Here is an 11278-nt window from a genome sequence, read left to right as displayed (position 1 = left end):
AGGCTAGTTGCATAATTGTTGAAATTATTAATTAAAAAATAATAATAAAGCAAATGTGACACACAGAATGGCTTGCTAAAATTTGCTTAAATATATTGTTCTACGTAAAGGACATCAGCCAAGGTCGGCCCCCCACATTTTTACCACACCAAATCTGGCCCCCTTTGCAAAAAGTTTGGACACCCCTGCTTTATACAGATCAGTCGTCCTGGTCCCTTTGCAGAAAAACAGCCCCAAAGCATGATGTTTCCACCCCATTGCTTCACAGTGGGTATGGTGTTCTTCGGATGCAATTCAGTATTCTTTCTCCTCCAAACACGAGAACCTGTGTTTCTACCAAAAAGTTCTATTTTGGTTTCATCTGACCTTAATACATTCTCCCAATCCTCTTCTGGATCGTCCAAATGCTCTGGGTTGAGGTTTACCCGTGTTGACGATTACAGGCCTCTCTAATCTTTTCAAGTAGGAGAACTTGCACAATTGGTGGTTGACTAAATACTTATTTGCCCCACTGTATGCATATATAACATTATTTTCAAGTATTTATACATTCCCCAAAGAGTATTTGTTGAAGTTTATTCACGCATCAAGGGCTTAAAGTGTGTACGAAAGAATTTAAAAAAAAAAAAAGTCTTAAATAGCATATTGTGTGAATTAGAATCATATTTTGAGACGATTCGACTATACATACCTGTCAACCCGAGGCCGTTGGCAATCTTACAAATAGTGACATATACCCTTACAAATTAGTGATTAATCTTACAACGTTTTATATAGCGTGCGATATGAAACAATAATAAAACTAAATTTTTTAAATAATATGAATTTATTGGTAACATTGTCACATATAACCTGGTGCAATCAAAGAACAATCAATATCTTCAGCTACATCATGATTAATAAAATTTAACAGGGACTTTTGTTATAACTGTATGTAGCACTTTTGGCAATTTCTATCATGTCTTTTGATGGCTGCACTTCATGGCACTTCGGCTTGCAATTCAGTTTGACTTGAAGGTAGTTCGTTAGTGTGTCCAATTATAAATTAAAAAGGTCAATTGATAAAATTAACTTACCGATGCAATCTTTGAGTCAGGGAACATTTCTTTAGCTAATTCTGAAAACTGATCAGCAATAGTTGCGGGAAAATTGTGTTCGGCAACAAATTGGCTGAATAAAATCTCCGCTTTGGTCACTTTTTACTCTGCAGACTGCATCTTTATGACCAGTGTTGTTAATCTTACTTTTAAAAAGTAATTAATTACAGTTACAAATTAATTCTCCCAAAAGTAATTGAGTTAATAACTCAGTTACCTGAATGTAAGAGTAATAAGTCACTTGGCAAAGTCACTGGTGTTACCTTTCATGTTTTTTTTTCAGCAACCTGTACTATGTTCCCTTCTGTCTACTTTCGACATTTGAAAGTTTTAAAACTGTTTCATCGTTTAAAGATAGATTAAAGTCAAGATTTTGCCGATTTAGGAGTATTTTAGATAAAAAGTTACTTAGGTTCGCTAGGAAGGTTCACCACAACAGAGCCTTTCTGAGAAGTCTACTGCTTTAAGATGGCGGTTGTTTACTAACGCCGCCCAGTCTGTCATTTCGCATCTAGTTGTATATGCATATGATATCTAGTGTAGCATCAAGTAGGTGTAGATTGTAGGCTGTCGGCTACAGTCAGGAAATATTGGAGCCACCTAGTTTAGCATTGCGTTTGCAACAGCGTCACAACACTCTTCCCTCCTTCCCACTCCCGCTCTTCTTTCTCCGTGTCTCTGACTTTTCTCGCGTCATTCAACCAGCGTAGTAACGCACATTGTCTCGATGCCGAAACGGTGACAAAATCTGAACGGAGAAAAAAAAAATGTAATGCACGAAAAACGTATAGATTTTGAACTTACGGCGTACACATTTAAAAATCAGTGTTCACTTGTACAAATTACTCCAAAACTGTACAACTTGACAGGTATGACTATATACTGTACAACAATGTAGCAAAGCGCAGATGGTGAGAAATTAGTCTTTTAATCTGACGGTTAGCCATGCCTACCATTATAGGGCTCTAGCGTCCCCAACAGGTGGATGATGTCAGCGGAGTCACGATTTCATCTGATTTAGTATGCAGCCCATTGAGGGGGAATTATTCACAACGAGGAAATTGCGACAAAGAGAGCCGCAAAATGTCATTGTTTCAGTCCCTCTACTCCAATATTTTTACAGGATGTTCTTTTTATCCAAGTATTTTTCCCCAATTGCCAAATAAATGGTATGGCCATGACAAATAACAGTCTTGTGCAAAATGGAATATGAAAACAATATGAAATAATATAAATGCATTTATTCAGTACGACACGGCAAAATTACTCCATAATGGTCAAACGTGTCGACTTCACCTTTAGTGTCGCACCTCCCGAACGATATTTTATGTCACCGTTTTTAGTCAGGCTTTTGTCATTTCCCTGCCCCGGCTTCAGAGAATATAAACAAACCAAGAGGCGTGACAGCTAGCCCACATGCTAATCCGAACCGAATGGCGTCTCAAAGTGTTATTTTCGCTTTTCGAAGCGAAAGATCACACTAATCTAGTTCTAATCTAATCTAATCTAGGTTGTTGGCTTTGCCGATCGGCAAACCGCCCTGCGGCGAGCAAGTTACAACTCGTTGCCCTGCTACGGACAGGAGAGCTCGCCAGAGAAGCAGCTGGAGAGTACCGCCGGACAAACCGGCCGACGTCGGAGGAGTGCTTAGCTGCCACATAGTCACCACGAATATGGCGTAAAATAATGCTTTACCAAACGGCGAAGACATAAACATAGAGCGGCTTGCAGTTGTTTTGCAGCTAACATGGCAGGATATGTCTGAGGAGAACTTCTCTACATGTCAGCCCATGATCAAACGTAAGAAAATAGTCCTTTATTTAAAGAAAGTTTGTAGTGTTTACTTTGTCATCGCTGTATTCGCAGCCATTTTTAACACAATATTGCAATTTCTGATGGGGTTGAAAATTTGACAGAACACCGAGCACACGAAGAGGGCAAAAAGCTAAGTATAGAGGGGTGTGCAAACAAGTTGCCGGTCATCGGCCGAGTGGCATTCTGGACAATCGGCCACAAAATGCAAGCCACCTCCATATTAAAACGTGTGCCATGATCCCAGTATTTGACATAATACAAAATAAGATGTTTACTCACTTCCTCGCAAGTCCAATAGTCCCTCAATAGTAGGGCTTGTTTTGGCCAATATCCGCAGTGAATGGGAACCTTTTGAAACCCAAAAAGGCTCACACGCCTCTCCTTGGTGCAGCAACAATTTTCTGCAGCCGTTTAGATGGCGTGATGCGAAAAATAAACAAATTAATCCGCAAAATCAGCTGAATCCGCAGTCCATCTGCATGCTATAAAACACTGGTGAGTGATGTCACATTCGCATTCATCTTAAACCCGAGACTGAAGCCGGAAGTCACTCAATTTCATGGCGCGGGATTCAAAAATTGAATATATAACGATCGCTTCCACACACATCCAAGCAGTCCATTTCATTTAGGCGCATAAAACACCGTGTGAGATATGAAATAAACATGCTTTTTGGTGTCATACACACATGAGGCAGACGTGCTAGCCACTCCTTCACCGTACCCCTGGGCAATTATTGTAAGTGAAATAAAGGACTTTTGAAATAAACAGAAAACAGGAAAAACAGAAATATTTAAATCAAATTAAGCATAAATCATTAAAGTATATATAAAAACTGAACTATAGAATAGAATAAATTACTATACAAAACCTTTATTGTTATTGTACAGTGTACAACGAGATTTAAAACTTCGCCATACTGCACCACATGAAACAAAAGCAAAAGTGCAATAAGGCTAAGATACAAAACAAAGGTTACAGTGTACACAGATTGGGAATAAAGTGAATAAGTGATGAACGAACAGCAAGTGGTGATGAAGTGGTAATAAAACAGTGCTTACATGACAATTTGCAGTGCTCAGACTAGGAGGCAGATGTCTGACTTGATTAGATATTGATGTAACAGTGCAAAAATGCAACAATGTAACTCTGCCAATATTGCATTTCCAGAACCCAGATTATGAAGTACCTAGATTGGGAAAGATGTCTGAGAACATATTACCTAGTGAGATGCATGTGACAATGTTGTGGCGTTAGCAGTGCAATGGCAGTGGCATTTCAGTGCAAACTTGTGATAGCTCTTGGGGGGAAAACTGTCTCTCAGTCTGTTTGCCTTGGCTGTTTTTGCCCTGTAGCACTTGCCAGAGGGCAACAGGTTAAAGAGGATGAAGCTGGGGTGTGTGTAGTCTTTTATGTAGGCACCGAGAGTTGTAGGTGGTGACAAAGGAGGAAGGAGGCAGCCGATGACCTTTTGATTTAAATATAAATATATTTAAATCAAAATAACAGATTTAAATATAAATATATTTAAATCAAAATAAGTACAAATGAAATAAAATTTAAGAATACAGAAATAAATCTGTCAAATATATGAATAAACAAATACCAAAATCATGTGTTCAATGAACAAAAAATGATATTTGTGAAGATTCCAAACTAAAACGTTGCGTCGGCTCCCAAAACCGTTTTATTTTGAAAGCCCACCCCGGAAGAACGTCTTTCTCAGTCTTCTTGCTGACGTCTCACCGGTAAAATCCATCACCGAGCGAGCGAAGCGCCGCTCCATCTTCAGGCCGACTCCGCTCGCCCCTCGGCGGCCTGACGGAGGGCGACGAGCCGCTGACACTCGGAGCGGAGCCGGCACCGGTACCGGCACCGCCGTTTGCTTCCTTCCCCGGCGACGATGCGTTGACGTGGGGCGAGAGAGACGGGAGGACTCGGTCGGAGGGTCAAGCTTGGGAACGGCACTTTCCCCCCCCACAATGTCAGCACCGAGGAGAGCCGTCTGAAGCGTCTCCGGCTGCCGCACCGTCGCTTCTCCTGCGGGGATGAGCAGGACCACCTGACCGGCGCGGATACTGCTGGCGTCCGTTTGCATGAGACGCCGACACTGGGCACGACTCTGTTCTGAGGAGGACGAAGAAGAAGGAGAAGCAGAAGAAGAGGAGGAGGAGGACGAGCTGGTGGGCAGCGGGAGAGTGGCTGCAAGAGGCAGGACAGACGAGCTCGTCCCGGGGGGAGGATGTGAAGATGGGCCCGCTGGTGGCGCTCGTGTGGCTCTTGAGCGGCGTCGTGCACGGCGGACACGCGCAGGGCGTGTACGGTAAGCGGCCGCGCGCACGCGCGCACGTGACCTTGCGCGATTGACAGGTAGTCTGACGTCACGGGAGCCGATGCTGCAGGTCACGTGACGACACACCTGTCAAGGTCACTCGTCACGCACCGGAAGAGAAGCACTTCCGGTGTCACGTGACACACGAGGATTACGCGGGTGGGATTAAGCGACAACATCTGGGAGTTGACGGCAATCCAACAGATGCTCGCCAATTGAGTGCGCTTTACGGGTTGGGGTCTTCGTTCGCGAAATTGCTAGCTTGGCGCTCATTGGTGACCATTGATGGCGCAACTGCGAATTTCGCCCCTCCCAGTCGAAATGGATTGGACGTCTTGTTCTGTCAATAGCAGTGAAAGATGAGCATCAGAGGCGTCGCGTCCCATTAGGCAAACCAGGCAATTGCCTAGGGCCCCCAGCCAGCAGGGGCCCCCAGAAGGCCAACAGATTTAGCACACGCAGCTTTACTGCACTGTCGCAGCGACAAGTTTAGGGAGTGTTTCAATACCATGGAATCATTTGGCAGATTATCTAACGATTCTGTTATCAATCCCAATCAGCACTAACCATGTCACGTAGATTATACATGTTTAAGAAACTCCAATCAGCTATTAATACATCATGATTGTTTAAAGACTCATCAAGTACTCTCTGGAAAGTCCTTGCCGAGTTGTTTTATGTTGATTTTCAAAGGCCACCTCATTATTCATGTGACTACTGAAAGAAATTTGGATTTTTCCAAAAAAGTCTATTAAAAAGTCTATCGTATTCCTCGTCGAATACTCTATAAGAAAAATATAACATATATGCATCTAAAATAATCCTAAACAATTTTATTAGCAAATTTAATACTCATTTCGGTCGGTAGTCCACCAATCAGTGGTTTTTACGAAATAATTTGAATTTGGTGGGTCATAGGGCCAATCTGACTACTGATTTCACACAAAGGTATATACCTCCGCATCCGATGGTGGTATTTTTGTGTTGCTACTCTTTTTTTCTATTGTTCAAAGTCCAACTGTCCCCCTTACTTGCACACGCGTGAAGGGCCCCATGTTGCTAGTTGCCTGGGGCCCCCGGGGACCTTTGCTACGCCTCTGATGAGCATTCCCACCCAAGTCCTCGCAGTTTAAATGAATTGGACGCTATCTTTGTCAATGGCATACAATGAGTTAATTTTGGGTCATCTACAAATGATTTTGGGACATTCCCGGGTCACTTCCTGTTGAATGCTGGTCTCTTCCTGATGATTTTGGGGCATTTCAGGCAAGGGCGTAGGTTTGCATAGGGACGGTATAGGGCAGGGTTCAGCAAATCTGGACCTCGAGGCCATGTATCCTGTCGTGTTTTCCACGTCTCTCTTCCCTAACACACCTGAATCAAACGATTATGTCATCAGCAACCTCTCCAGAAGCCTGATCATGATCCTGATTACAGTATTTGATTCAGGTGTGTTGAAGGAGGGAGACATGGAAAACACGACAGGAAAAGTGGCTCGAGCCTGATATAGGGACATAACACTAGCAACTTTTCAGGATGCTCAGTTTGTCCCCACCAACTTTTAATCAACCTTATTTGCATTATATAATGACTTCAGTTACAGTATATAGGTAATTTAGATTGTCTTCCCATATGTTGTAGGGATAGAATTAACACTACAAATTATTTTCATTATGTTCAGACTTACATTTGCCCCTTTTCACTTGCTGAATAAATTTTTGCTGAATGAAAATGTATTTATTTATCATCTACGTTATTTAAAAAATATTTTTATTTGCAACTTCTGCAGACATTTTTTTTCAGATAGTACTACATTATTCATAATCGAGGTAAAAAGTTTTCATGTTTTGTTGAGTTTGGCTGTGTATGTGGACAAAACTAGTGGTGTTTTACCTGATATAAGCCTCAATTTTTATCTATTTTGGTATGAGTGTGTGCACGAATGGTTGTTCATCTCCTTGTGCCCTGCGATTGGCTGGCAACCGATTCAGGGTGCCCATTGTTAGATGGGATAAGCACCAGCACCCCCGCGACCCTCGAGAGGCTAAGCGGCTCGGAAAATGAATGAAATTTTTATTTAGACAATGTTGAGGTGTTTTAACTAAGAGAAATGTTCATTTTTTTCCATTGCTGGATAGTTAAGAAATTATTCATAAGTTTCTATTTATCGTGTATGTTAATATATTTAGAATTATGTTCGAATATTGCAATTTTAAATTCACTAATAAAATTCAGACATTTCTTCTGGAAGTTTTCAAAATGTTTCTTTCGAAGTTTTTGAAAACAAAGGTTTGAATCGAACAGTGTAAATCGAACAGTGTATCACCGATCCACATGAAAGTTATTATGAATCAATACAGATTTATTTCCAATCGATCATTTAGCCTTTCAATTAATTCGGTTCATACTCATGAGAAATGCAGCCATGTCCCTCGTTCACCCAATCTGTTTGGTCTTATTAATGTCCCATTTACAGCAAAAAGTGTACATGAAGATTATGCTGTTATATTGTCTCTACCAATGTTGAGACCAAACCTAAGCCCTTGATTCTGGGCCACTTCCTGTCCATTTTGGAGTAATTCAGTTTTTGGTAAATTAGGTTTTTGTAAAAAATGATGATTTTTTTTTTTTTTTTGGTGGATGTTGAATGTGCAAAGAAAAATACCATTTATATATGTATTGTATATAAAGTAGTGTTGCACCGTGTGGTATCAGACGATGCCTACGATACGTAAAAAATGTGCAAAAAAAATACCATATATATATGCATATAAAGTAGTATTGCGCCGTGTGGTATATATATATATATATATATATATATATATATATATATATATATTAGGGCTGTCAAAATTATCGCGTTAACGGGCGTTAATTAATTTTTTAAATTAATCCTGTTAAAAAATTTGACGCAATTGACGCAATTGGCACAGCTCAGACAGATTTAAATGACAGAGGAGTGAAAGGCCCACTTGTTAATTGTGTTTTGCGGAGTTTTGCTGCCCTCTGCTGGTGCTTGGGTGCGACTGATTTTATAGTGTAAGTAATTATTGCCATCAACAATGGCGGGCTACAAGTTAATTTTTTGATTGAAAATTTTACAAATTTTATTAAAACGAAAACATTAAGAGGGGTTTTAATATAAAATTTCTATAACTTGTACTAACATTTTTCATAAAGAACTACAAGTCTTTCTATCCATGGATCACTTTAACAGAATGTTAATAATGTTAATGCCATCTTGTTGATTTATTGTTATAATAAACAAATACAGTCCTTAAGTACCGCATGCTGAATATATATATATCCATCTTGCGTCTTATCTTTCCATTCCAACAATAATTTACAGAATAATATGGCATATTATCTAGATGGTTTGAATTGCGATTAATTGCGATTAATTACGATTAATTAATTTTTAAGCTGTAATTAACTCGATTAAAATTTTTAATCGTTTGACAGCCCTAATATATATATATATATATATAGTGCAAGTTCTCCCACTTGAAAATATTAGAGAGGCCTGTAATTGTCTTCATGGGTAAAGCTCAACCATGAGAGACAGAATGTGGAAAAAAAACAGAAAATCACGTTGTTTGGTTTTTAAAGAATTTATTTGCAAATCATGGTGGAAAATAAGTATTTGGTCATACCAAAAGTTCATCTCAATACTTTGTTATGTACCCTTTGTTGGCAATAACGGAGGCGAAACGTTTTCTGTAACTCTTCACAAGCTTTTCACGTACTGTTGCTGGTATTTTGGCCCATTCCTCCATGCAGATCTCCTCTAGAGCAGTGATGTTTTGGGGCTGTCGTTGGGCAACACGGACTTTCAACTCCCTCCACAGATTTTCTATGGGCTAGGCCACTCCAGGACCTTGAAATGCTTCTTACGAAGACACTCCTTTGTTGCCCTGGCTGTGTGTTTGGGATCATTGTCATGCTGAAAGACCCAGCCAAGTGTCATCTTCAATGCCCTTGCTGATGGAAGGAGATTTTCACTCAAAATCTCTCGATACATGGCCCCATTCATTCTTTCCTTTACACAGATCAGTCGTCCTGGTCCCTTTGCAGAAAAACAGCCCCAAAGCATGATGTTTCCATCCCAATGCTTCACAGCGGGTATGGTGTTCTTCGGATGCAATTCAGTGTTCTTTCTCCTCCAAACATGAGAACCTGTGTTTCTACCAAAAAGTTCTATTTTGGTTTCATCTGACCATAACACATTCTCCCAGTCCTCTTCTGGATCATTCAAATGCTCTCTAGCGAACCACAGACGGGCCTGGATGTGTACTGGCTTCAGCAGGGGGACACGTCTGGCAGTGCAGGATTTGAGTCCTTGGTTGTGTTACTGATAGTAGCCTTTGTTACTGTGGTCCCAGCTCTCTGTAGGTCATGCACTAGGTCCCCCCGTGTGGTTCTGGGATTTTTGCTCACCGTTCTTGTTATCATTTTGACGCCATGGGGTGAGATCTTGCATGGAGCCCCAGATCGAGGGAGATTATGGTCTTGTATGTCTTCCATTTTGTAATAATCGCTCCCACAGTTGATTTTTATACACCAAGCGTTTTACCTATTGCAGATTCAGTCCTCCCAGCCTGGTGCAGGTCTACAATTTTGTCTCTGGTGTCCTTCGACAGCTCTTTGGTCTTGGCCATAGAGGAGCTTGGAGTGTGACTGACGCAGGTTGTGGACAGGTGTCTTTTATACCGATAATGAGTTAAAACAGATGCCATTAATACAGGTAACGAGTGGAGCCTCGTTAGACCTCGTTGGAAGTTAGACCTCCTTGACAGCCAGAAATCTTGCTTGTTTGTAGGTGACCAAATGCTTATTTTCCATTCTAATTTGGAAACAAATTCTTTAAAAATCAAACAATGTGATTTTCTGTTTTTTTTTCACATTCTGTCTCTCATGGTTGAGGTTTACCCATGATGACAATTACAGGCCTCTCTAATCTTTTCAAGTAGGAGAACTTGCACAATTGGTGGTTTACTAAATACTTATTTGCCCCACTGTACATACATCATTGGAAAGCTTAAAGTCTCAATTTTCTGGGAAAAGAAAAATTTTGAACAGGAGGGAATTTTGGAAAATAAAAAAATAAAAAATTAAGCAGCAAAACCCTAATTGGAGGTGAGAGCACGAGAGAGCAGAATTAAAGACGCCACAATTTTAATGCGATATTATCGTGTTCTTACCTCTTTTCGATCCAAAAACTCCATGTAGCATGTATCACCAAGTGTCAAGACACAGCTGTGAATGGCCAGAGCCGCATTTTTGGGGGATTCCATGGGTGAAACATGGTCATATAACAAGGGTCGCGATGCAGAAATTGCAGACATCAAGGAGTGGTCGAGATTTCTTTTTTATATACTGTATTTACCCTTTAATTAATTAATTTATCCTTATATTTACCCTTTAATTTTTCTTTGTTTGGATCGATTATTTATCATCTAATACATCATCTAATACTGACAGAAAAAATTTAATTAAGCGATAGTTATGAGGTAGATATCCGTGACTTTTTTACAGACGCCATATTTTTCATTGTGACATAATTTGTTTAAAAGTTTAAAATATGTGAGTGAATTTTTTTTTTAAGTAATTAAAAAAAAAAAATGAAATATGAGACATCAATTAATGATTCTAAGCTAAAAAAGACAGACATTTTGAATAATACATATAATTAATAACCTTCATTTAATGGCTGGGTTGAAAAAAAGCGATTGCGCGACATCTGTAAATGGGGGTTTTCAGGGTAAAATGGACAAATTAAAAATAGTTCGGGGGTTTAATGCGCCATGAATCTGCTATGGCAGCATATAGACATATTGTTCTATCAAACACAACAGTTGTTTTGGCTTAAAATACAGCAGTTTCTTTTAAAGAGGAGTGCAAGAGCAGAAACTGCTTTTACAGTGTTGTCTGTGTTTTCCGCCATATATATATTAGAGCTGAAACGAGTACTCGAGCAACTCGAGTAACTCGAGTTTAAAAACTGATCCGAGTAATTTTATTCACCTCGAGTAAT

The 11278-nt window shown here is 40.1% G+C and overlaps 1 protein-coding gene across 4 annotated transcripts in view; it reads left to right on the top strand.

Moving 5' to 3' along the window:
* The first annotated feature begins 4632 nt into the window (after positions 1-4632).
* The window catches only part of mdga2a (MAM domain containing glycosylphosphatidylinositol anchor 2a), a 111605-nt gene continuing 104959 nt past the window's right edge, over positions 4633-11278 (top strand). For all 4 annotated transcript variants that reach the window (XM_057859882.1, XM_057859885.1, XM_057859884.1 and 1 more), the window contains exon 1: positions 4633-5235. In XM_057859882.1, coding sequence (XP_057715865.1) covers positions 5163-5235 — 73 coding nt within the window. In that variant the 5' untranslated portion in view covers positions 4633-5162. The remainder of the gene's footprint in view (positions 5236-11278) is intronic.

The sequence above is a fragment of the Corythoichthys intestinalis genome, chromosome 15, assembly GCF_030265065.1.
Source record: "Corythoichthys intestinalis isolate RoL2023-P3 chromosome 15, ASM3026506v1, whole genome shotgun sequence".
Lineage (NCBI taxonomy): Eukaryota > Metazoa > Chordata > Actinopteri > Syngnathiformes > Syngnathidae > Corythoichthys > Corythoichthys intestinalis.
This window is presented reverse-complemented; position numbering and strand designations above follow the sequence as displayed.